The sequence below is a fragment of the Podarcis muralis genome, chromosome Z, assembly GCF_964188315.1.
Source record: "Podarcis muralis chromosome Z, rPodMur119.hap1.1, whole genome shotgun sequence".
NCBI lineage: Eukaryota > Metazoa > Chordata > Lepidosauria > Squamata > Lacertidae > Podarcis > Podarcis muralis.
In genome coordinates, this window is record NC_135673.1 from 49211652 (window position 1) to 49236225 (window position 24574).

At 47.6% G+C, this 24574-nt stretch overlaps 1 protein-coding gene across 3 annotated transcripts in view; it reads right to left on the reverse strand.

Moving 5' to 3' along the window:
• Nucleotides 1–24574, reverse strand: part of GPC3 (glypican 3) — a 249630-nt gene that overhangs the window by 11708 nt on the left and 213348 nt on the right. For 2 of the 3 annotated variants that reach the window (XM_028714643.2, XM_028714641.2), the window contains one exon: nucleotides 19188–19347. The exons of the other annotated variant lie outside the window; for it this stretch is intronic. In XM_028714643.2, coding sequence (XP_028570476.2) covers nucleotides 19188–19347 — 160 coding nt within the window. The remainder of the gene's footprint in view (nucleotides 1–19187; nucleotides 19348–24574) is intronic. 3 annotated transcript variants of the gene reach the window in all.

A 24574-nucleotide genomic window follows, 5' to 3' on the forward strand; every position in this document is an offset into this window, starting at 1 on the left:
CCCGTGATAGAAATGGAGGCTGCATTCATACCATATATTTAAAGCACTATGATGCCACTTTAAACATATGTGGGTTCCCCTAAAGAATTATGGGAGATAGAGTTTGTAAAGGGTGCTGAGAATTGTTAGGAGACCCCCTATTCCCCTTCCAGAGCTACAATTCCCAGTGTTACCTTGGAACAGGAGTTGATAGTTAAAATCTTTCTGAAACTGTATGTTTGTCTTTTGTACTGAGCTACTTGGAGACAATCAAGTAGTGCATGTAAAAATTAAATAAGCAAATGAACTGGGAGGGGCATGTCTTTAATCTCAGACTGCTTAGTCAGCCTGGCAATTCTAGAAAAGCAACGGCTGCAACCAAGGTGGCTCTCCACTGATCAAGCAATAGATGAAACCTAGTCTCCCAGCATGTATGCTGCTCACTCATGTTCCTTTCCAAGCCCTCAGCGCAAAGGGATTTATGGCGGCTTCAGAAACACCAGGCTCCTCAAGAGTCCTTGAGCAGGGGCTACGCTGGATCATGGCCTAATGTGGCTCAGAAAATTATACCAATGCTAAGTGGTTTGAGCAACTATTTCATGAAACATGTACACATTTGCACCTGTGCGAGTGTGTAAGCATAAACATGTTTAATTAGTCATTATTATAGAATAATAGATTGTTACTACTACTACTACTACTACTACATCACCTTCTAAACCAGTCTGAAGGCAATTTTCACATAAGATACTAAACACAATTAAAACCACAAAACCAACAGATATGTTTAAGGCAAGACTAAAAGTCCAACAAGTGGATCCTTGTGGCAAAGACCCACTCATCCAGCTGGGAAAGGCCTGTTGGAACAAAAGCATCTTCAGTTGTTTCCAGAGAAGCTGCGTCTCAAGAGGAAACAGGGGTAGCCACACTAAAAGCCCTGCTGCAAGTTAGCGCAGAGTGGACTTCTGAGATCTTTGGAACGTGCAGGAGAGACCCACAGCCATGTATTTTTGAAGTAGCAAAAAGTATGACCCATGGCTGTCTCACAGCCTATATTATCCCTGAATCAAGAGATTACCTGCTTGGTTATACAGCTGACTTTAAAAACTTGGTCAGGATGCATCCCTCTCCCCAACTTAACTCTCTCTCCCTTTTTTAAAGCAGACTCACCTTAACTGAAGCAGATATTGAGACTGCAATTATGGGAACATCTCCTGGGGAAGACTTGTAAGCTCAGCCCAATGGGCTTGAATTACTGAAAATTAGCAAGGCTAATTTTAATGTCACCATTCAGCCAGGCTCATGATTTGCAATTTCTTAATGGCCTTCGCAAAAGGAGCCTTTATATATGGCACAATCTTGGCTTCATTCTTACCTAAATTCCTTCTCTTAGGTCCTGTGAATGGGCCTGTTTTGTAGCCAACACAAACTTTGTCCAGTAAAATAATGTAAGGGACTCAGAATGAAAGGAGCTTAGCTGTTCCTTTGCTCCTGTTATTTTAAAGCAGAAATAACTTTGGTTTCTCCGCAGCCTGGAGACAAAGCCCTGAAGTGCAAAGCATGCTCAGCTCCTCAGCTCCCCATGAAAAGGGCCTTCAAATATTCACTAGGACAAGTAATGGACTTATTAGAGGGATGAAAGGAGGGGCTTTTCAGAGAGAGAGCCCCTACGCTTTAGTCCTGTCATATCAATGATCTTGCTTCAGAATTTCATTCTGTTTACATTCCTCCCCCCCTCCCTTTTAAAATTCCCCCTCCGCCTCCAGCAGCATTAAAAGACTGACACTTGTAAAAATGCTCATTTATGTATGTTAATGCATGAGGTGCCAGGCATTGTGCAACATCAACTGGAGAGGGGGGAAGGGGGGGGGGAGAGAATGCCACGATAAAAAAAGAGGTGGAGCAAAGCACTCATGCAACAGTTTCAAAAAGTGTGTTCCGTTTTATGAAGGAGCCCAATACATTTGCACCCTCATACGGGCAAGGTCACACATTTAAAGAGTGGGGGGAGAAGCCTGATCTCACAAGTGACTAGCCTGTATCTGAAATCTGCATAAACACAATGGGGCCTACCACTGCTGGGGGGATATTCCTCTGTGCAGCCCCGCATGGCAATTTCACAGAAGCAAAGTGAGCTATTGTGCACAGGATATTTCAGGTTTGGAAAAGGTTCAGAAAAGGGCAGCCAAACTGATAAAGAGGATGGGGAGACACACACACACCCCGTGCAGGGAAGTTGTAGCACTTGGGACTTTTTAGCTTAAAGGAGAGCAAGATATCGTGATGTAAGTTTATAAAAGTATGCATAGCATAGAGAAGCAGACAGAGAAGGCTGATAGAGAAAGTGGATGTACCATGAAGCTGAACGCTGGGAGATTCAGTGAGGCATATGGAAGGAAAGCACATCTCCGCACAGTGGAGCAATGGAACTCGCTCCACAGGAACCAGTGATGGGCACCATGTAAGGTGGCTTTTAAAGGGCCCCTTCAGGGTTTCAGACACTGAGGGCGGGGAGAAGCATTGCCAGCTATACCTGGAATTGCACCTGGAGTTTCTGCAAACAAAGCTGATGCTCTGGTGCTGAGTGACAGTCCTTTCCCTTTCAAGTTCCCCAGACAACTGCATATTCCAGTGGCAAGAAGATCTTGGTACTTGGTGAAGTTTTGATCTGACCTTCCCTGTGCCTGATTTTTATTTTCCAACCATGGCATGCTAAATGTGGCATGGAGGCCATCTGTGTGTGCCGTGGGCAACACACAAGCATTGAAACCTTGTGCATCAAAGCATGCTGCCTTAGAGGCTCCCTTTGTTTCCCAGCCTGGATGTTTGTGGAATAATAAATCTGGATTTCAAGTGGGGTTGGGAGGAGATAGAGCAGGGCAAGAGTGGGAACACCAGTCACCAGAATTAGCTCCCTATTCAAAAGTCACATCATCAGGAGAGTGCATGCGCGCGCACAATGTGGCGTCCGCTACTGGCTATTTCCAGCATCTGGCAAGGACGTGTGCTTCTGGACCTCTGGCTGCTCAGACACTTCTTTCCATCTGCTTTTCTGGATGACACCATCTCCCCTCCGAGGCTGATGGAACCAATCGCTAAGGCACAGGTGCCAGGCAAACCCAAACCTCTCCAAACTCCTAAAAATCCCTGCTCCAGAAAACAAAAAGGTGTGCCTTTTATTCTTGTTTACAAAAATATCCTACCTTTCTTCAGGGAATGCACAAAGCTCTCGCCCCCCTCCATATTTTATTCCCACAACAACCCCTATGAGGCAGCTTAGGCTGGGAGACTGTGGTTGGTCCAAGGTCACCCAGTGAGCTTCATGGGTGAGGAGGACCTGGAACCTGGGTCTCCCAGGTCCTACTCAAACACTATTGCCACCACTCCATTCTAGCTTGGAGCAGCAGCAGATGGCATGGTCTCCAAAGTGCAATGCAGAAGGTCCCAGGTTCAATTCCTGTCAGCATCTGCAGATGGGGCTGGGAGACAACCCTGTCTGAAAATCTGGAAAATACTTAAGTAGATGGACTGATGTTCTGGCCCAGTCTAGGGCAGCTTCCTATATAGCACAACCCTACACTGAAATCAACTGAGGGGGGAGCTCCACCTCTCCATCAGAGTACACAGATCAAGGGAAGTGGGTGGTTTTGCTTCCTGAGTGCCACAGTGTGGTTTGTGGTTAGAGAATCAGACTAGGAACTGGGAAACCAGGGTTCAAATCTTCACTGGGTGTGACCTTGAGCACAGTCAATGTCTTTCAGTCTAACCTACCTCACAGGGCTGTTGTGAGGAAAGATGGGAGAAGACAATATTATGCACACCACCTTGAGCTCCTTGAAGAAACAGGAAATGGAACAAACAAACAATATGGAATTCTTCTTGTTCATGTATTGACTTTATATCCTATGTTTCCCCCCTCCCCCAAGGTGCTCAAGGTGGCCTACATGGTTTTCTCCCTCTCCTCATTTAATCCCCACAATAACCCTGTGAGGGAGGTTAGCCTGAGAGAGGCAATGACTGGCCCCAAGTTTGCCCATTGAGCTTCACAGTTGAGCGGGGATTCAAACCCTAGTCTCCCATGTCCTGCCCCCCCAACACCCTTCCAAAGATTGGCTTTGACAGGAGTTTTACAAAATCTCGTACAATATTCAAAGCAAAATCCTGTTTCATATGTAATAACCGTCAGCTCCAGCTACTTGAAATTAACTTTGTGCAGAAAAAAATATGACTGGTATGTTTGTGTGTGTCTTTAGCACTAGCTGCGATTTGTGCCTGAAAAGGCAACGTGAGACAGGCAGTATTTTTTGTTGTTGAAAATCAATTTACTGTCTTTTGTACAACAGTTGCCCTCCAGTGTGATTTAGGGAGCACGCAATAACTCCCAGGGTACGCAGCTATGTTATGAGCTTTGCCTAACACAGAGGAGTTTTCTTGGGGGGGGGTGGAGAGCAAAAAGTAAACAGCTGCAGTGAATTGATGGAGCTGAGAGAGAAACACAACATTGGGAGTGGGGGCAGAGGGAAGAGATATTACTGATATCCCGGTAATAAGCAAAAGTCCCACCAGGCAGCTTGAGCGGTATGGTAAATAGAAACAGGAAAAGACTCTCCCCACTCTGACCCCCTCCTTGATAACAGCTGTTTGAAAGAGTGAGTTCCTAGAACAGGAAGCACCTTTCAGAGACCCAAAATAGTGGCAGTTGCAACCCCTCCCATGCCCAAAGTAAGGAGGAGGAGGAGGAGGAGGGTGCACTTAAGCCAAAGTAAGGAGAGGCTGAAACAAGGTGCCAGACTCACTGCTGAATACAGGCTTTGCCATCCTGGTACCCTTTCAGATGTTTTACACTGCAACTCCCACCCCCCTGGCCACTGACTGTGCTCACAGGGTGGGATGAGTGGTTGCCAGGTTGTCAAAGGCTGCACCAAACTACTTCAAGGCAAGGAGCAAAGGAAGTCGCCTTATACTGAACCAGACTAATGGTCCCTCCAGCTCAGTATTCTTCTTTGGCGACCCCTCGTAGCCAAGTAAGATTGTCTTCCATGAAGACGGTTTTAACAGTGAGTCCGTAAGTGACTGTGGAGGCCAATTCTGGATCCACACGTCCTTCCACAGGGGGGACATTGGTTTCAGGCAGTATCATGGTGAGGGTTTGCCAAGCACGCCTTCCTCTTAACATGTTTCTCCCTTTTGTCCTGAGTTCAAGCGTCTTCAAAGCCCCTGACACCTTTGGTCAAGGCTGTTCTCCAACTGGAGTGCTTGCAGGCCAGTGTTTCCCAGTTATCAGTGCTTACACTACCTTTTTATTGTCTACAATGACTGGCAGAAGCTCTCCAGGGCTTCAGGCAGGGAGTCTCTCCCAACTCTTCCTGGAGATGTCAGGGATTGAACCTGAGACCTTCTGCATTCCAAGCAGGTGCTCTACCACTGACCTTTGCCTCTTCCCCACAAGGTCAGCCTCTGTTTTGGTCATACTACCACCAATGCTTTATTGATTATATTTTGTGATGTTGTGTTGATTTGATCCTTACATGTTGTACTCTGCCTTATGAAAGTGCAGGTTATAAATTCAAAAAAATATAAAGCCATCATTCTCCATCCCATTTTCAGCTATCTTGCCAGGAAATTGGTTCCTCGATTCTTTTCAAGATTTATATACTTCCCAAGATTTATATACCACTTAACTATAACAAACCCTCAAATCAATTTACAAAAGTAATATAAGAATAAAGTGAAACAGTAAAAACAACAGTTTAAAACATTTAAAATTATTAAAATCAAATATTAGCTGAAAACCAAATTAAATCATATATCATATATCTGTGTGGGCTTGTGAAAGCAAAAAAGCTTTTAACAGGTGCAGAAAATAGTACAGTGAAGTCACCTGCCTGATGTCAATGGGCAGGAAGTTCCAGAGGCTGACTTCTTACAAATGGAGGGCAAGCACTATGCTGCCCTGCGACAGCACCAGTTCCACAGACTGAAGTGACTGAGTGGGTGCATGTGAGGGGAAGATGATCTTGCAGGTAAATGGGTCCCAAGGTGTTAAGGAACAACCTCACCTTTAAATTGTCCAGGTAGTTTGTTCATTTATTAGACTTCTACCCCATGATTCCTCCCAAAAGGGCCCAGGATGGCAAACAACAAAAAGTTAAAACAATATTTCTTTTTCCCAAAAAAGAAAAAAAAAAAGCATTTTAACTATTTTGAAACAATTAAGAAAAATCTAAAAATACCCATAACTTCTAAACACATTTAGGAGCAAGCACCTACCTCACAGCTGCTAATTTCAAGTATCATTAAGTCACCCAGCACCTGGGTGAACAAGAACGTTCTAAAATTAATCCTGAAAAGTCAGAATGGACTTTGGCCAAGCAAACTAATCGTAAGAACCTGGTGTGTGGCTCGGTAGACTTTTGACAAAAATTCCAGGCTCAACAGGCGTTAAATCAAGCTCCATCTGAGCACAAGACCCCATTAGGCCACATTTTTTTAGTTACTGGATTTATCTCTCACCTCGTTTCATAGTTGCCATTCTCTCCTCCCCATTTAATCCCAACAACAACCCTGTGAGGTAGGTTAGGATGGAAGGCAGGGACTGGCCCAAGGCCACCCAGGGAGCTTCACAGCCAGGCAGGGATTTGAACCTTGGTCTCCCAGCTCCTAGCCTGACACTCTAACCTACTGAAGTTCTCACCCTGGGCCAGCAGGGGAATACTGTAGGTAGCTATGCAAATAAGGGGTCGAAAGTGACGTTCAGTGATTGGATAGTTTTAGAAAGTTGTTACAATTATGTGTACTGGAGCTCTATATAAGCAGGCTAACTGAACCCTTCAGTTCAGTTCTGTTCTGGCCTCTGAATAAAGAAGAGCTGTTTGAAGAATCGCTGTGTCGTCCGATATGTTCACCCACAACTTAACACTGGCGACGAAGGTGGGATCGATGGACATCAGAGCACAGCCAGATGCGGCCACCCTCTGAGCTGAGCTGAATCACTGAGCTGAAACACTGTGCGAAATCACTGAACAGAACCAATTCAGAGCTGACAGTTCTGGCTAGAGCACTGTGTTCCATCCATCACCCTCCACGCCGGCATCGGAATCATGGCTTCACTTGTGCCTCTGAATCATGGGACTCCTACCTCGCTCGGTTTGACTGCTACCTCCAAGCCAATGAGCCATGTGTTCTACCACCGGAACCAGGCAGAGGGGGAGTCAATTAACAACTACACTGCCACCCTCTGACAGGCTGCAATGCACTGCGAGTTCCGAGACTTAGACGATAACCTGATGGATCGAATCATCTCCGGGGTCCGGGCCATCCATCTGCAACGGTGTCTCCTTGCCAAGCCGGACCTAACGCTGCAGAAAGCCATTGAGGAGGCTGTGGCCTCGGAAGCTGCCGAACCCTCCGCCCAGGAGATCCGCAAGTCCAGCAGCCCGCGTCTTGCTAGGAAGCCAGTTCCAGTGCATCATGAAGAGGCCAGCAGTGATGAGGCATCCTCCAGTGAAGACGATGACGTGCACCAGACAAAGCGGGAGCGCAGGAAGTTCCAACAGAAGTCCAAGGGCCAACCGGAATGTGCCAGCTGCGGAGGCAACCATTCCCGTGCCAAGTGTCGATTCAGAGACGCCATCTGTCGGAAGTGTTCCAGAAGGGACCACATTGCTAAGGTCTGCCGATCGGCTCCATCTGGCAACCCCCTTCACCAACTCGCAAGTCCAAGTCTTCACTCCAGTCCGCCAAGGAAAGCTGTTTCGCTCTCAACAACTGCCACTGCCCATCTGGAACCACGATTGGCCAAACCAACTCGTCTACACGACGCAAGCTCAATGTCACGGTGCTCATTGAAGGAGCTCCATGTGACATGGAGATCGACACCAGGTCTGCCCTGTCCATCGTGTCTTGGAGCACCATCACTGGTAGCCAGACTGGTAGCCAGAGTGTCCAAAAGGCAACTCGACTCTCACCGCGTACACCTGAGAGACTACCAGGGAAACGACATTCCCGTGGTAGGCGTTGGCCGGTTCCGGATCGCCTTCAAGGATTTTTCGGGCCTGCTCCAACTGGCCAAGCCTCCCAGGGCTAGACTGGTTTGATGCCCTCGGCCTGGAAGTCACCGGCATCAACTGCATCTCTAGGGTCTGGTCTGGTCAAAGACTTTGCTGAGGTTTTTGACGGCACTTTGGGGCAATATACAGGTACGCCCATCTTCTTTAGCCTTGATCCACAAGTTGCCCTCATCAAGCTAAAGCCACGCCGGGTTCCCTTTGTTCTCAAGGCTAAGGTGGACAAACAACTGGACAAGCTGATCGCCCAAGGAGTTTTGGAGCCGGTTGACCATGCCAAGTGAGAAAGCCCCATCGTCACGCCTGTCAAGCTGGACGGGTTGGTGAGAATCTGTGCCGACTACAAGTGCACGATCAACAAGGCACTTCAGCAGCACGCTTACCCGGTTCCTGTTGTCCAACACCTGTTGCATTCCCTGGGTGAGGGTAAGGTCTTTGCTAAGCTGGATCTTGCCCAAGCCTATCAACAACTGCCCGTTGATGATGCCACTGCTGAAGCCCAGACGATATGGAGTGTCTCCTGCAAGGGCTTCCGGGCGTGGTACCGTATTTTGACGACGTCTTGGTATCTGCAGACTCACACCAGCAGCTGTTAGAGCGCCTCCGCGCCATGCTGACCAGGTTCCAGGAGGCCAGGCTCAAGGTAAAGAGGGAGAAGTGCCAGATCACCGTTCCACAGGTGGAGTTCCTGGGCTATCTTATCGACGCCTCCGGCCTTCACCCGACCACATCCAAGATCCGCGCTATCCAGCAGGCCCCCATCCCAAAGAACAAGACGGAGTTGCAGGCGTTCCTGGGACTGCTGAACTTTTATAACATGTTCCTGCCCCACAAAGCCACGGTGGCTGAGCCTCTTCACCGACTCCTCAGCACAAAGACGCCTTGGTCCTGGGGTCATCGGGAGACGGTGGCCTTCAACGCGGTCAAGGCTCTTCTTTCATCGGACAGTGTGCTGGTACAGTACAGCGAAGCCAAGCCGCTGGTCCTTGCCTGCGACGCCTCACCTTTTGGCATCAGCGCTGTCCTTAGTCACCGTTTTCCAGACGGAAGAGAAGCACCGCTCGCCTACTTTTCCAGGACGCTATCTCTGACTGAACGGAATTACAGCCAGCTCGACAAGGAGGCACTGGCACTTGTGGCTGCATTAATACCTCTACGGCAGGACTTTTGACCTCATCACCGACCACAAGCCGCTCCTGGGCCTCCTCGCCGGTGATCGACCAACTCCACCAGTCCTCTCACCACGCATGCTGCGATGAACTGTTTTCCTGGCTGCCTACCACTATGGGATCGTCCATTGCCCGGGGAAATGGGCCATGCCGACACCCTCAGCCGTTGCCCTCTTCCAGCGTTTGTGGAAGACCCGGCTCCTGCCCAGGGACGCACCATCAGCCGTGTGCTCAACTGGGTGTGGAGGGGGTGGCCACAAGGGCCTTTTGCATCGGAGTTCCAGCCCTTCACAACCAGACAACACAAACTCTCAGCTCATCACGGCTGTGTGCTGTGGGGAGACCGCGTCATGATTCCCGAAAAACTCCGTCAATGCATCCTTGAAGCTCTGCATGTTAGCCACCCGGGAATCGTCAAAATGAAGGCGTTGGCTCGGTGTTACGTCTGGTGGCCTAACATGGACGATGCCATCACTGCCTGGGTTTCCGCCTGTCAAGCGTGCCAAGAATCTAGGCCTGCGCCACCAGCAGCTAAGGGACACACCTGGGAGATACCCAAGACACCCTGGTCGAGGGTGCACATCGATCTGGCCAGCTCCTTTCGCGGCCGGACCTCTATGGTAGTGGTGGACGCCTATTCCAAATGGCTGGAGGTGGCCCTGATGCCCTTCACCACTACCGAGGCCGTCATGCGGGTGCTGCGAGGCCTCTTTGCAACGCATGGGTGTCCTGATGTCCTTGTCTCCAGCAACGGACTGCAGTTCACCTCAGGCACTTTTGAGCGATACCTTTCGGGACTGGGCATCCGCCATACCCTAACGGCACCATTTCATCCATCCAGCAACGGGCAAGCGGAGAGAATGGTGCGCTCGGCAAAAGAGCGGGGAGACCGGGGAGACTGGCACGAGCGGGATGCTGAATACTTGTTCGTGCAACACATCACCCCTCATGCGACGACAGGGAGGAGCCCTGCCGAACTGCTTATGGGCTGCCGCCTCAGGTCTCTGCTCGACCGGCTGCACCCAGAATTTGCCGTGGCCAAATCCCCAGGCTGTGCCAATGCGCCACGGTCATTTGTTCCAGGAAACCAGGTCTTTGCCCGGAACTTTGTGGGGGACATTCCTTGGGTGCCAGCCACAGTAGTGGGAGTCACTGGACCTCGCTCATACCAGGTGGCACTCGAAGACGGACGTTTGTGGCGCCGGCACATAGACCAGCTTAGGCGCAGGGTTGGGGACTTGGACACTACCGCAGTGCCCCCAACTGCGCTCATGGCTCCAGAACAGACACCTACAGATGGCGAGGCTCCACCTACACCTCTCTCACAAACTGCAGGCGTGGAGCCTAACCAAGCCGCTTCAGAGGGTCTGCCGGACTTCCCACAGACTCAGACCACTGCCGTGCCTGACATTCCGCCAACCCCACTCGCGGATTCTCCACCCACAGCAGTGGATCCAGGGGACTTGGTTTCAACGCCACCTAGGGTCGCGCCACAGCCTCAGCAAGAATCGGGCAGCCCACCGGACCTGGGTACCACTCCCCGGCAGTCTGGCAGAGTTTCCAAGTGCCCAACTTATTTAAAGGACTATGTTGTTGGACTTGTAATACTGTTGGTCTAATGGAAGTATGTGAAATGTAACTGATATGTTTTTGTGCCTAATTGAACCATTACGTGTAGTGCTGTATATAAGGAAACCATTACGATTGTAACTAACGCCTTATCTCGGTGGGGAGGGGTGTTATGTACTGAAGTTCTCACCCTAGGCCAGCAGGGGGATACTGTAGATCGTTATGCAAATAAGGGATCGAAAGTGACGTTCAGTGATTGGATAGTTTTAGAAAGTTGTTACAATTATGTGTACTGGAGCTCTATATAAGCAGGCTGACTGAACCCTTCAGCTCAGTTCTGTTCTGGCCTCTGAATAAACAAGAGCTGTTTGAAGAATCGCTGTGTCGTCTGATATGTTCACCTACAACTTAACAACTATGCCACCACTGGCTCTAAATGTCCTACTTTACAGAGAGTGCTCTGTCTGGAGGGCTGCCTGTCCAAGAGGAAGAACTTTGCCCCATCCCAGCTATCAGCTGGACAGCACAGTAAGTACACACTCAGGCCAGCTGGTCCCAGTCGTCTGCTCTTCAGTGTGATGGATTAACTCTCTATTTAACTTACAGCAATTATTTGTAAATTTGCATCTATCCATATATGCTCTCTATGGGCATGTGCAAAATTTTATGCAATGCCCACGTCCTTTTTTCTTTTTGCAAACGCCCAAGTGGCAACCGTAGATCTTGTCTGATGTATATCAAGAGTCATTGTCATGCATTACTATTAAACATGCAACAAAACCTCTAGGTGCCAGGTCAGGTTGGCCTATGTGAAATGAACAAATCTGGCCAGACGACCAGATTCACTTCTCTCTCTCTCTCTCTCTCTCTCTCTCTCTCTCTCTCTCTCTCTCTCTCTCACACACACACACACACACACACACACACACACACACACAAACTGCTTCTCCAGATACAGCTAATCCAGAAACAGATGTCATCCTGGAAACACAGAAAGAGCCAAGATGACCTAAATCTTGAAATGGCCACCGCAAGAACGTTTTGCACCTGATTTAACTAAATTAACTCATTTGTGCAGCAGCTGCTGCAAACTGAACTACTTCCATGGGTTACAAGCTTTGCATTTCTCATTGAAAAGAAATTCAATTCTCTTGGTCAAGAGAAACCTTATCAAACAAAAAAAGCAAGTACAGGTAGATGTTCCCTGGGACTTGATTAAGGAGCGCATAAAAGTTAAGAATATAACAAATGCGCACTGGGTGCAGGATCCTACCTCACAGAGGCCAATCAGAGGCCTTTAAGGAAGTTGCAAATAGGGACGAAGGAAACAGCCCTCTTCTGCTGTTGCTTGCCGCTCCTCCTGAGTTGGTATTCAGACTTTCTCAACCAGATCACAATCAAAGTGCCAAATTCCAGCCCAGGGCTCCTCCACCAGGATCCAAAACACCTTTCTTCTAGCACTGATCTCTGGGCTTCCCATCTAATAACGCAGAAGGTCTTATATACAGAAGACATACAACCCAGTCATGCCAAATATTCTCTTGTGCTCCATCCATAGCTTTGTCAGCCTTCCAGGATTAAGGATTAAGGCTGCAGCTGACAGAAAGGACACTTTTCTACTTGAGACCTTAGAAAGTTTCTGCCAGTCAGAAGAAATGGATGGACCACTATCCATAGACCACAGAACGGGGGGGGGGGGGACGACCACTTTTGTCCAGTGGGCCAAACCCATCTCCAAAAGATGAGAGGGAACTGATAAGCAAATTCCTTTTTGATGGCTGCACGCACCAGAAAACCATTGCTCTGACTTCGTAACTTCGTATCCATTACTTTAAAATTTAAAAGTATGGTGAGCAACAACAAGCAACAGCAATAGACCAATTAGCAATTCCAGTTGCAATTAAAATGGAATTAGAAGACTCCTCCCTCTTCCTCTAATAAATCTGCATTTTGACAAGGAATTCTTGATTTCCAATCAAGACTTCTTTGAAAACAAAGCGTGTTCTCCTTCATGGAGAGCACGTGTTGCGGTGGGGGCCGCCAGGACACTCCAAAGTTGGGGGCGGGCTAACTGATCGTTGGCCACTGATGCGATTGGGGCTTCCCTTGTTGTTGGGAAGAAGTTAATGTTGCCATTTATTGATTGACAGCCAGAAATAGTAAAACTCCTTGCACGAGGCTAGGGCTTCCTCTTTTCGCACGTGCATCGGATTGCCCGTCCCTCCCTCCCCAGAATAGGGTTGTTCGCTTTGACCTTGCTATGCCTGTCATGGGGTCGTCTGCTTTGGAGCGGGGGCCTAGTAGGAATTTTGCCATCTGGCTGATTGGCTGGGGCCATTTGGTTTTTGCCTACTGCGTAGCAAATCGTCACAACTTGTAAGGTTGGCGGTTAGGCATTGGTTTATGGTTTGGTTGGTTGAGGGGCAGTGGTTGAGTGCCTGCCCTTGGTAGGTTGAGTGTCTGCCCCTCTAATGCTGCTGCTGCAAGGGATTCCGTTAAAGGAATTGGGGGCTAACTATTGCTTGTCCACTCTGTCAAGGGGGCTCGGGCCATAGCAATGAGCTCCTGGTTGCATTTGGGGTGAGGGCAGGTTCCCTGCTCCGCGTAACCCCCAAGTGTATTCCCCCATTCTGACTTTCGCATCGTGCGGAATGTCAGTCTGTCCCCCATGGTGGGGGCAGATAGTCGCAACCAATGCCTACGCAACCACTCACAAATTTGTATTTTAATAAAGTTGTGGCCAAAATTATGCCAAAATCTTAAACAAAAATTTCTGTGTGATGTGTGAGTTATTGGGGTGGACCTGGGGACCTCGACACGCAAAACAAAAGAAGAGAAATATCAGCAAATGTGCTCACACACTTTCAAGATAACAGTTCTGCTGCAGTGTTTTATATGCTGGCAATACTCCCGGCTCTCATGGAAAGATAATCCTCTTGGAGCTTGGACGTGTCTCCCCCTTGCCTTTCTCCCATGCTAGGGTAGAATTAATGCCTTGTAAAACAGCAGGCTCTTTCCAACATTGGTTCATTCAAAGAGTAAGTCATTAAGAGCCCAAAATAAATAAGGTAAGACTTCACTATAACCCTACGTTTGGAATTTGGAAGAAAAGTTTGCTGGCTCACAAGATAGCTACAACTGGCTGCAGCCACCCTCTGATACCACAAGAGGCTCTGTTTCTAGGGTGGGAAATTCAGAGAAGAACCTATTCACCTATGGCGAGTTAAGAACTTCTGCCAGGTTCCCAGGCAAAGAAGCTACCCAAACAGAGTCAGCTGAGGAGCAAGAACTGGGCAGAGGTGCAAGAACTAACCTGAGGAGCAAGAACTGACCTGCCATCTAGGATGCATAGCAGAGCACATGAATCTGTACACATATTCTGCCTTAAGAGTTGTCTACCTTCAGGAGCCTTCACACTGCTGTTTTCCAACATAAAAACAATACGCAATTGAAGCAGCTATGAACCTTCCCAGGGATGCGGGTGGCGCTGTGGGCTTGCCGATCAGAAGGTCGGTGGTTCAAATCCCCGCGACAGGGTGAGCTCCCGTTGCTCGGTCCCTGCTCCTGCCCACCTAGCAGTTTGAAAGCACCTCAAAGTGCAAGTAGATAAATAGGTCCCGCTCCGGTGGGAAGGTAAACGGTGTTTCCGTGTGCTACTCTGGTTTGCCAGAAGCGGCTTAGTCATGCTGGCCACATGACCCGGAAGCTGTACGCCGGCTCCCTTGGCCAATAAAGTGAGATGAGCCCCAGAGTTGGCCACGACTGGACCTAATGGTCAGGGGTCCCTTTACCTTTATGTACCTTCCCCTGATTATGAGTTACTTCTTGAGTTCTTTTTATGAAGTGGAATAGCAGCTGTGGGAAGAAGACTGTGGCAGGCAGCCTTGAGAAGGGGGAAAGCAGGGGTAAGTTAAATCCTGTTGCCACGAAATCCAGTGGCTGTCTAGCAGTTTATAGCAAATATATCTGATGTCTGCCAGGGTCACAACAGTAAAGCCTGGAGCAAACTAATATTGGGTTGTATCCAACAATGCTTCCTCTTCTTCTCCTTTTTATGACGATTATTATTATTATTATTATTAGTAGTAGTAGTAGTAGTAGTAGTAGTAGTATTTCAGTTTATTCCCTGCCCTTCACCCGAAGGCCCCAGCACAATTTAAAATACAACACTAAAAATGGTTTAAAAATACTGCAATCACAAAAATAGGGTGGGTCCCAAATATATATGTCTCATTTTACTCAGAGTAGAGCAATTAAAATTAACTTAAAATCAGTTGAAAGGTTTCATCTCTCAGGAATGCTTAACATGGATGCTGACGGCTGCCAGAACCTCAATCGCCCCCAAATGGAAAACCTTGCAGGATTTGTGACTTTTGCTTTGGTATAAAAACATGTGGGTTTAGCATTGCTGGCTGGGGGGCGGGGGGGCGGGGGGGGGAGCTCATAATTTACAAACTGCCAAAGGCTTGGAGGACCTTGCAAAAAAAATATATTTAAAAATCCATGCTATTTGTATACACAAATATAACTGTTGGTTAGAGTGTGGTGCTGAGAATGCAAAGGTTGCAGGTTTGAACCCTATACGGGCAGCTGCATATTCCTACATTGCCATATGCAGAAATGGACACAGAGAAACAAGTACAGTGTTAAAATGAGTAATAACATGTTTCTTATTTTATGTATATATTACTGTAATTGAACCTTAAAATATATGGAGAGCCTGCAGGATTAGACCAATGATCCATCTGGTCCCACATACTGCTCTCACAGTGGTCACCCAGACGCTCCAGTGGGAAACCTGCAAGCAGGAACCCTGAGCACAAGAGCCACACTCTTCCATCCTGTGGCTCCCGGCAACTGGCGTTCAGAAGCCTTGCTGCCTCTGATCGTGGAGGCAGAGCAGGGGAGCTGTGTCCCATTTTGCTGCTTGAGGCCACCTTCCTCAAGCTGCTGCCACTGCCACTGCCACCACTGCCACGTGGCACCTCCCCCACATACCTCTGCTGCCTGCATCGCCACTGCTTCTCTGCCAGAAGTCATAGGAGCCAACTCCTAGGGGCTGAGGTCACTTCAGCACCCCAATGAAATATTTGAGGGGGCAAATAAAATAAAAAATGTGGGGCAGGGCTTACTTTCCCTCAACCCCAATATTTTATTCCAGTTGCACCCCTGCCAGTGGTGGAGGTTTCAGGGTGGGTTGTGTGAGGGAGGCTGTGAGTGTGATGCCTAGGGGACTTCTGCAGCCTGAGGCAGCTGCTTCACCCCACTTCATGGGTGGGCTGGCCCTGAGGCAGAGAAAAGCCATCATGGCTCGAATCCCCATAAGAATAAATCAAGTGCTCCCAATACATTAACTCCTTGTAAACAGAAGTCCTTACAAACACCCCTACTAGGGTAGAGTCCGTTTTGTTATTCCCATTTTCACAGAATAGAATCATACAGTTGTAGAGTTGAAAGGTACCCTGAGAGCCATCTAGTCCGCCCCCTACCATGCAGGAATCTCAGCTCAAGCATCCCTGACAGATGTTTACAGGTGGCAAGGCCGGGGAATGCCTGTTTGCCCAAGACCACCTAATGTAACCAGGGTGGAGCCAACATCTGAACTAGATGCTTTCCAGCTCACCCCTGTTAAGCCACTACTTCCCCCTAGCAGTCCTTCAATGGGCGAGGGTGGAGTCAGGTCTGTTCCTTGCAGTCTGAGCGAGCGTGATAGCACAGAGTTGTGCACCTGAAGCCTGTGACCCATTTCCACAGCAGATCATATCCTCTGGTTCTGCCCACCCCACTCCCCTCCCAGTCAGAGTCAAAACACACATGATGAAGGGGAGTTGTTTTCTTGACTAATGAACTGCAGGCATGTGGGGGTGCTACAAGAGACGTGCTTGACCCTCTCTCCATTTACCTCATTTCCCTGGTCTCCATCTCTACCTACCCAACCACCCCCTGCGGGAGAATCAGGAGAGGGGCGAAGTGCCCATGGATGGGGGTTTTGGTTGGGGAAGTAGTGCAAGAACAAGGGTCAAACACCCCCTCCCCCTGCATAGCTTCTCAGATCCAAAACTGGCTGCATTTCATTAAAGATGAGGCCGCCAACAGATCCAATTGCAGACCTGCTGTTCTGGCCATCAAGATGGCTTGAGCACTAGATAAGCAGAGGGAGATGCCTCCCTCTGTATATGAACCACAGAAGGCCTCTCATGGCCCAATATTCACCAGGGCTGGATAGGATAGCTCAAAGGTCACTTTTGCTCTCTCTTACCCAGTATTTTACTATCTCAGTGTTTTATTTATCCATATATATATGGTGCCTGACAAGCAGCGGCTAAATACCTCAGCTTCCACTCTATTAAATAGCAGGTAATTGTCCCTGAACAAGGGGAGGGAATTTATACAAGCATCTGGCCTCATTTTAAGAGACCACGTTTTCCTCTTTAAACTTGAAAGCTGGAGGGCTGAGCCTATCCAGGTTCATCTGTCTGGTCTTGGGCGAGGGAAGCAAGCAGCAATGATTGGGAAAGGATTGCTTTGCAGCGACTGAGCGAGTGACATTTGCACTGTGGTCCACATAGGAGGGAGGGAGGAATGTGGGAGAGATTCCATTCAGGTCACAGGTAAAGAAGAACTCAACATAACGCTCACTATGCAACAGTTTGCAAAGCGAAACACACCCATCCTTCGAAATCTGCACTTCTCCGAATTTTGTGATGCAGTTCTCCAGCCAAGGAACGTGCAGAGAAATGCTAGGGTAACTTATGCACACAGATGAAAGTATTCATGAAAGCAGCAAATGTTTTGGAATGTGTTCCCCAGTGAGGTCCACCTGGCACCTTCATTGACATCTTTCTAACACCAGGTAAAGACTTATATCGCCCCCCTACCAAGCTTTTGACAAACTACTGTTCGCATGCAGACAAAGCTTCCTGTGTTTGTTACATAGGTGGTTGCCTTTTGTTCTGCTTTATGGTATAAATATATTTATTTGTGTTTTTACCTGAATTATAAGTAGCTTGGAAACCTTCAGGTAATAAGACTGGCTGATCTAGTACCGATAATGATAATGGTGGCGATGTAATTCTTATATTGGGAGAAATCGCTGTGCAAACACTTGTATGTTGGGATAAATCCCTATCCACATGGTGATGGGCAGACAGGCTGTTGGCGTGATGTAGCAGGATCTTCTTGCATTCTTGTATACCCAAGGCACAGTGGTTAAGGGCACCCAAAGGTGTAGAGTCGCAGGACACAGCCTTCCTAGCAACACCCCAGGGAACTGTGGTTCTCACCCATCTACTGGTGCTAGTTTGATGTCTATGGCTAAAAGATGCCCTGGAATCCACATAAGCCATATAATGAGATTCACCACTTTTGGGAATGATCCTTGCAAAACACTGTGGTCACTGAGCTATCACTTGGGTGGTTTTTCCCAAGCTAATCATTTCAATTTCTGGACCACCATCCAATTCGGAAGGATCTCCTAAGGGTGGTTCCATAAAGTGCAGCATCAGTGAGTCTGTTTCCAGGATATAGCATCTGCTGGGGGGAGGAGGGCAGCACACCACTCTCCTCCCAAAACAGTTTCTTTCCCATGATAGATGGGGAAACCAGAGTGGTGGTGCTGTTGGGGAGAGAAACTGTTATGCCAGCAACACCAGTTCTGAGGCCTTATGTGAACATAAGTGAGGGTTTGCAAGATGATGTTGCCACGCGTCCCAGATGATTGGGTCCATCTAGCACAGCATTGTCTACATGGACTGGAAGAGGCTCTCAAGGGTTTCAGACAGGGCGAATTCACAGCGCTGTCTGGAGACACCAGGCCTGAACCTGGGACCTTCTGTGTGCAAAGCAGATGTTCTTCCATTGAGCAACAACCCTTCCCCATTAAGTCTGTGCATTGGGCATGGAGGAAAACAGAAGTTACCCTCAAAACTGCAAATTCCTACTCTAATCTAAGTCCTTCTTCACATGTATGTGTGCTCAGTTTTTGAGAAGCACAACCAGTTTGTATGCAAGATACTGGAGCACACAGTGCTGAAAACAGGTAAAAACAACATGCCCTCACTGCTAATAATTTCAAGCTTCCCAGGAATAGCCACCGTTCAGACAGACTCCTTCACCAGGGAGGGTGTTCCACAAGAGGGGAACCACCACTGAAAAGTCCTGATCAAGGGTTAGTGGCAACTCAGCAGTGGCACCACCAGTAGAGCCTCCTCTGTCAAGCATTGCAAGTCATCACTGATGCATTGCAAGTGATCACTGAATTTGCCCAGTCCTGCTTTTAGTTCTGGAAGTGGGGGACAGCTGATGCACAGCCATATATTGGCTGCCCTGGTTGCAGACAAGCCCCCTGCCAGGAAAGGATAAAGAACTGGCTAGTTCAGCCTTGCCCACCCACCTCACCAGTTACCTGCCAAGAATCTCAACTGACTCTTCACTCTTAATTCCCCATTTCCGGAAGTTGCACCACTACAGTCGTCCTCGTCATCACAGCCCCCACTTCCTGCTTCATCCTCATCTTCTGGTTTCTCCAGATTTTTCCGGCGAGAGATGGACATTCCTTTTAGGAGCTGGAAGACAATATATTTAAGGGGGAAAGGATCAGAGGGGCTTCAAATGCCAGGACATCACATCTGTTGCCTTTGATTCTTATGTAACTTTTATATTGTTGTATTCTCTGTAAGTCCTGTATCCCTCGTAACACCATGTATCCCTTACACCCCCAGGAGTTCCCTGTGGTCTGTGGGAGAGTTTCTCCTACAAGTTCCAAAGATCTGCTGTTACTCGGAGCAGGGCTTTTATTGTGGCTTCCCCAGTTCTCTGGAATAGCATCCTTGTCTAGATATGACAAGTACCTACTACATGTACTTTTCAAAAACAGCTGGAGACATTTTTTAAAAAATAATATTTATTACTTTTCCAGCCATTTAAACACTACACACACAAAAAAAGGAACAATACAATACAATACAAAAACACTACACAACACTAACACATTCAACTAACAAAACAGAACAAAAACAAACGAAGGCAGTTTAAAACACCTCAAACATTTTCAATATCTTATCTTTCATTCACTTATTTCAACGACCTCCTCACACCTCCCTTTTTGTATTCCACTTCTATTAATTGTTTCAGCAATTCCTTTCCATCTTCCTCTGTTTTCTATCCTATAATTATCTTAACACATTCTAACCTTATTTTTTCCTTTAAGATTCTATTAATCTATTTATACTTAATTCCTTATAACATTTCTACTAAAGCCATATAACTTCATTCCAACATTCTTCTAACATTCATTAATTTTACAATATTTCTGTAAATAGTTGTCAGGGGCTCAGGAGCAGAGGCACAGGAAAGGGAGGAAATAGAGAGCGAGGGGGAGGAATCCGAAGGAAATGTTAGCGATGACAGCGGCCCGAGGTCTCTGAGTCTTTCCAGCGAATCGGAAGATTCACAGAAAGGGGCTCCCATGGTCAGAGCAAGGGGGGTACCTAGGGGGACACCCCAGGAAGAAGGGGCCAGAGGGGACTCAGAGAGCAGCAGTTGGAAATCAGGACCAGCTTCCCCACCAGAGCGCAGTAGGGGGGAGGAGTCCCAGGTATCGGGATCAGGCGGCTCACCGCCAGCGGGAGGAGATGAGTCAGGATTGGCCACGCCTCCATCGGAGAGCGAGGAAACGGTCAAGAGGAAGGTTGGAGGCTGGGCGCGCGCGCCAAGTTCAAATGTACAGGAGGGAGGCGCAGTTGGTAGCCCGGATAGGGAGCCAGGTCCTAAAGCCCGCCGAAAGGAGGGAGAGGAGTCAGGGGGGTCAGCGTCAGCGTCAGAAGAGTCCAGAAAGGAGGGGACCCCGGGGGGCAGAAGGACCCAGAGGAGAAAGGAGAGACGGAAGAGGTGGAGTAAGGTTAGAGTCTTAAACTGGTGTACAGGGGGTGGAGACTCAGATGGAGCTTCGCCGGTCTAGCTTCTAAGACGTAGAGCTGCGCGCTGCGGCTTGAAAATGGAAACTGTACTTCAATAAAGACTGTTGTACATTACTACCGGCTAGCGTTGGTCCTCTGTGAGCTGGGACCTGGAGGCAGCTCTGACAATAGTCTTTAAACTTTTTCCAGTCTTCTTCCACCGACTCTTCTCCCTGGTCTCGGATTTTGCCAGTCATTTCCGCCAATTCCATATAGTCCATCAACTTCATCTGCCATTATCCAACACTTCAGTGTTTTCAAGAAGCAGCCATTCTCTCTGCCAGCAAAAAGCAGCTGGTTCACAACAAAGTTTAAGGTCTAGCAGGGCAAATCCACCTCCTTCTTTGGCATCAGTCAATATCTTAAATTTTACTTGAGGCTTCTTGCCCTGCCAAACAAATCTGAAAACATCCCTCTGCCACCTCCTGAAACAATCCATCCCATCCGAAACTTGCAATGTTTGAAACAAAAGCAACATCCCCGGCAACACAGCAACACTCATCCCCACCACAGCAACTCGGCCCAACAATGACAACTTCAAATTTGCCCATATTTCCAAATCCCCCTACGCTTCAATCCAACGTCCTTCACAATTATCCTTAAATAGATTCACATTTTTGGCAGTCATGCTAACCCCCAAATACCTCTCTTTCTCAACCAATGTTAGTCCTGTCTCCTCCTGAAACTCTGTCAAGCTTTCTTTTTCCAATTCAGGTAGGGCTCTGATCCTCAAATTCGTCTGTTTTTCTTTAAGTTCAATCATAACAAGCGTCAACTTATGTTCATCAAGTTGCCTCTGTAGGGCCGGGACTCTCTCTCTCTCCAGTTGTGTTGCTTTACATTCAGCAGCAATGACTGTCCCTGGCTTCATCCGCAGTTTGCCGTATCAAAGTAGATTCCTGTATCAATTTCTGGATGGTTTCTGTATTGGTATTTATACTTTCTGCAATTAAGTCAATTTTAATATTTACAGCATCCACTTTTGCATTTATCACGTCTGTTTTCTTGTGAAGCTGTTCCAGCGAATTGTTTATCTTCACTAATGCAACCGCTAAGGCCTCTTCTGTCGACATTCCTCTTGGTTTTAAGTGTTCCTTTCCATTTGCCATAACACTTAAAAGATTCAAGGTCAATCCCAGAGTCTCACAGTTTTTTATCTTGCAGCTGGAAATTCCCCTAGCCCAGCTCTTGTAAAGCAACCAGTTTCAAAAGCTTCCACTAGGGGAAACAGTTTCTATTTGTATTAATCAGTATTGTCCTCTTTTAAACACAGTTCCAATAATCCAAAGTTAGTTTCAGTTTTCAGTTACTTTTACTCCTTTTTAAAAAAAAACAACAGCCGGAGACAGTAGAAACAATGTATTCTCTTGTTAAGCTAGCTGTCAATGAACGTTCTAAACACTGTCAATGAACATTCCAAAAGACATCAATCCTGCTAGCAGCCCGTTTCCAGGGTCAGAGCGGTGGTATTTTAGCTCTCTTCACTCTCTCCTACAGGCATATTCAGTCCACCACTTCCCCCCCCTCTTCTCCTGTCTCCAAGGGGGGGTTTAATGTTCTTTGCCGATGGAAATTTAGTCTTTTACAAAAGGCTTTCCAAGACTTCAGCTTGCAACCTCATTGCTTCAGTCTATTTACAAAAGGGGGAGGCGGACTTCCTGTATTGAACCTCCCTGTTTCGATGCCAAATTAAACATTTAAAAATCCAATTCTCCCACTTCAGCTCTACTCATGGGTAATTACTTTAGAGTCAAATTGTCCACAGGAAAAAGTCAGTGCTCTCCGGCAACAGCTATGCGGCTTTGCTCCGTGGAAGAAGAAGACGATTCGAAGCACCGCGCCGCTCACGCTACGTCGCTCTGGACCCCCGAAACCGGGTTTCCCCGTGAGTAGGGGAGGTGCAAAAGGTGCCCACCAAATCCCACACTCACAGGCTTCTCCCGCCTGTGATTTTTTACGGGTCTCCGCCTTCGCCGTGGCGGCCAGACCCAAATTCCCACGGGGCAAATTCCTCCCGATCAGAGGAATTCCGCCATTACCGGAGGCACCAACCCGGAAGTCAAAAACAGCTGGAGACATTTTTGTTCCACAGGCTTTCCTTCCTGGATGAATGGGTCTTTGACACAAGGGCCCACTTGTCAGGGTTTTAGTCTTGTCTTAAAAGTATTTGATGATTGTCTTTTTCCCCTCTTTTTATGTATAAATTTAGAAGGCAATCAACAAATTAAATGTAGTATCATCCTCATCATTAATAAAAGTTTGCAGACTATTAAGCTGGGTGGTTTGTTTCAGGTACAATCTTGAGTCTGTGGTTTTACTGGTCAAACTTCACCCCCTGTTCCCCTTTGCTGCTGCTGAGCAACACCAAACCTTAACTGAAGGATCAAGTGGGCATTATTGCATTCACCAGAATTTGGCCTTGATTAGATCTCTAGATTAATAGCCAAAAGCTCAAGGAAATTTCAGCAAATGTGCAGCTTAGTTGTTAGAGCAGGCCGAACCAATTCAGGGGGCTGGAGGGGGGTGCCATTTCTTAAATGCTTCCCTTGCAAGTCAGAGTGTCAAGTATGCTATTTTCACAAACACATTAATTTTTATGCACACTTTATCCTAGCATCTGCATTTTTGTTGTGGGAAATCTCAGAAAACTGTGAATGGATTTCAAAGGGTGACTACATTGCAATGTGCACATTGCTTCAAAAAGCACAAATTATTTTGGACAACAGCCATACAAGAAATATGTAAAATAACTAAGCAAGTATTAGAAATCACCCCAGAACTGGCCCTACTAAACATCTTCCAAGACAACAATGCCCACTTACACCACAAAGAACTCCTAACCCACCTGCTCTCAGCAGCCAGAAATACCATAACCAGACACTGGAGAGACCTGTCAGGAGTAAGCCTGGACCAGTGGTACCAAATAGTATGGGAAACAGCCCTACTAGAAAAATTAACCAATAAACTGAAACTGACACGGGGACAAACATAAGAAGACGCCTTTACCCCGGTATGGCTCCCCTTTATCACGTACACAGCCCAACAAGACAATGACAAGAATCCAACAACAATATACAAATCAATATGGCTAACCTGATCCAAAACACCCACCCACCCCACTCACACATGAAAACAAAGTTCACCACAGCCAACCCCAAACAAGCAACCGCACCCTAGGCCAACCCCAACCTCTCTCACCACCAAAGGAACACAAGCAAATAGCAAAGAGAACCCGCACAAACAACGCTGACACAAAACCCCACACATACATTAAGCAAAATAGAAACATCGCCTCCCGACCCCACCTCGCCTCCCCCCCCGCCACCTCCCCCCCCTCTTTCTTCCTAATGTAACCCTAATGTCTCAAAAAATGAAACTGACCTATGGAAAACGTAACTTGAAAAAAGAGATATTGCGCATACCTTTGTAAACCAAGAAAACTTTAATAATAATAAAAAAGCACAAATTAAGTAGGTTTGCCTTTAAATGTGAACTGAACTGGATTGCTGCCCACTCTCTGTGGAGCAGCCTGCCTTCTATCCCGTCAGACTCCATCCAGCCCTGGACCACTGCGATGTCTCAGTCTACCGAGATTCTACTTCAAGGAAGATGCCAGAGGTTGAATTTGGGATCTTCTGCAAGCGAAGCATGACCTCTGCCACTGAGCTAAGGCCTTCCCCAGCACTGAAACAACTGGGCAACGGGTGGGTGCTTGCCCTGGCTCTGAACTGCGACTCTCGAGTCCTTAATTAGGGGTGCCAACTGCCAAAGATTGCAGCAGTTTTCAAAATAACTGAACCAGTGCCTCCTAACCAGTGACATTCTTGAATTGTTC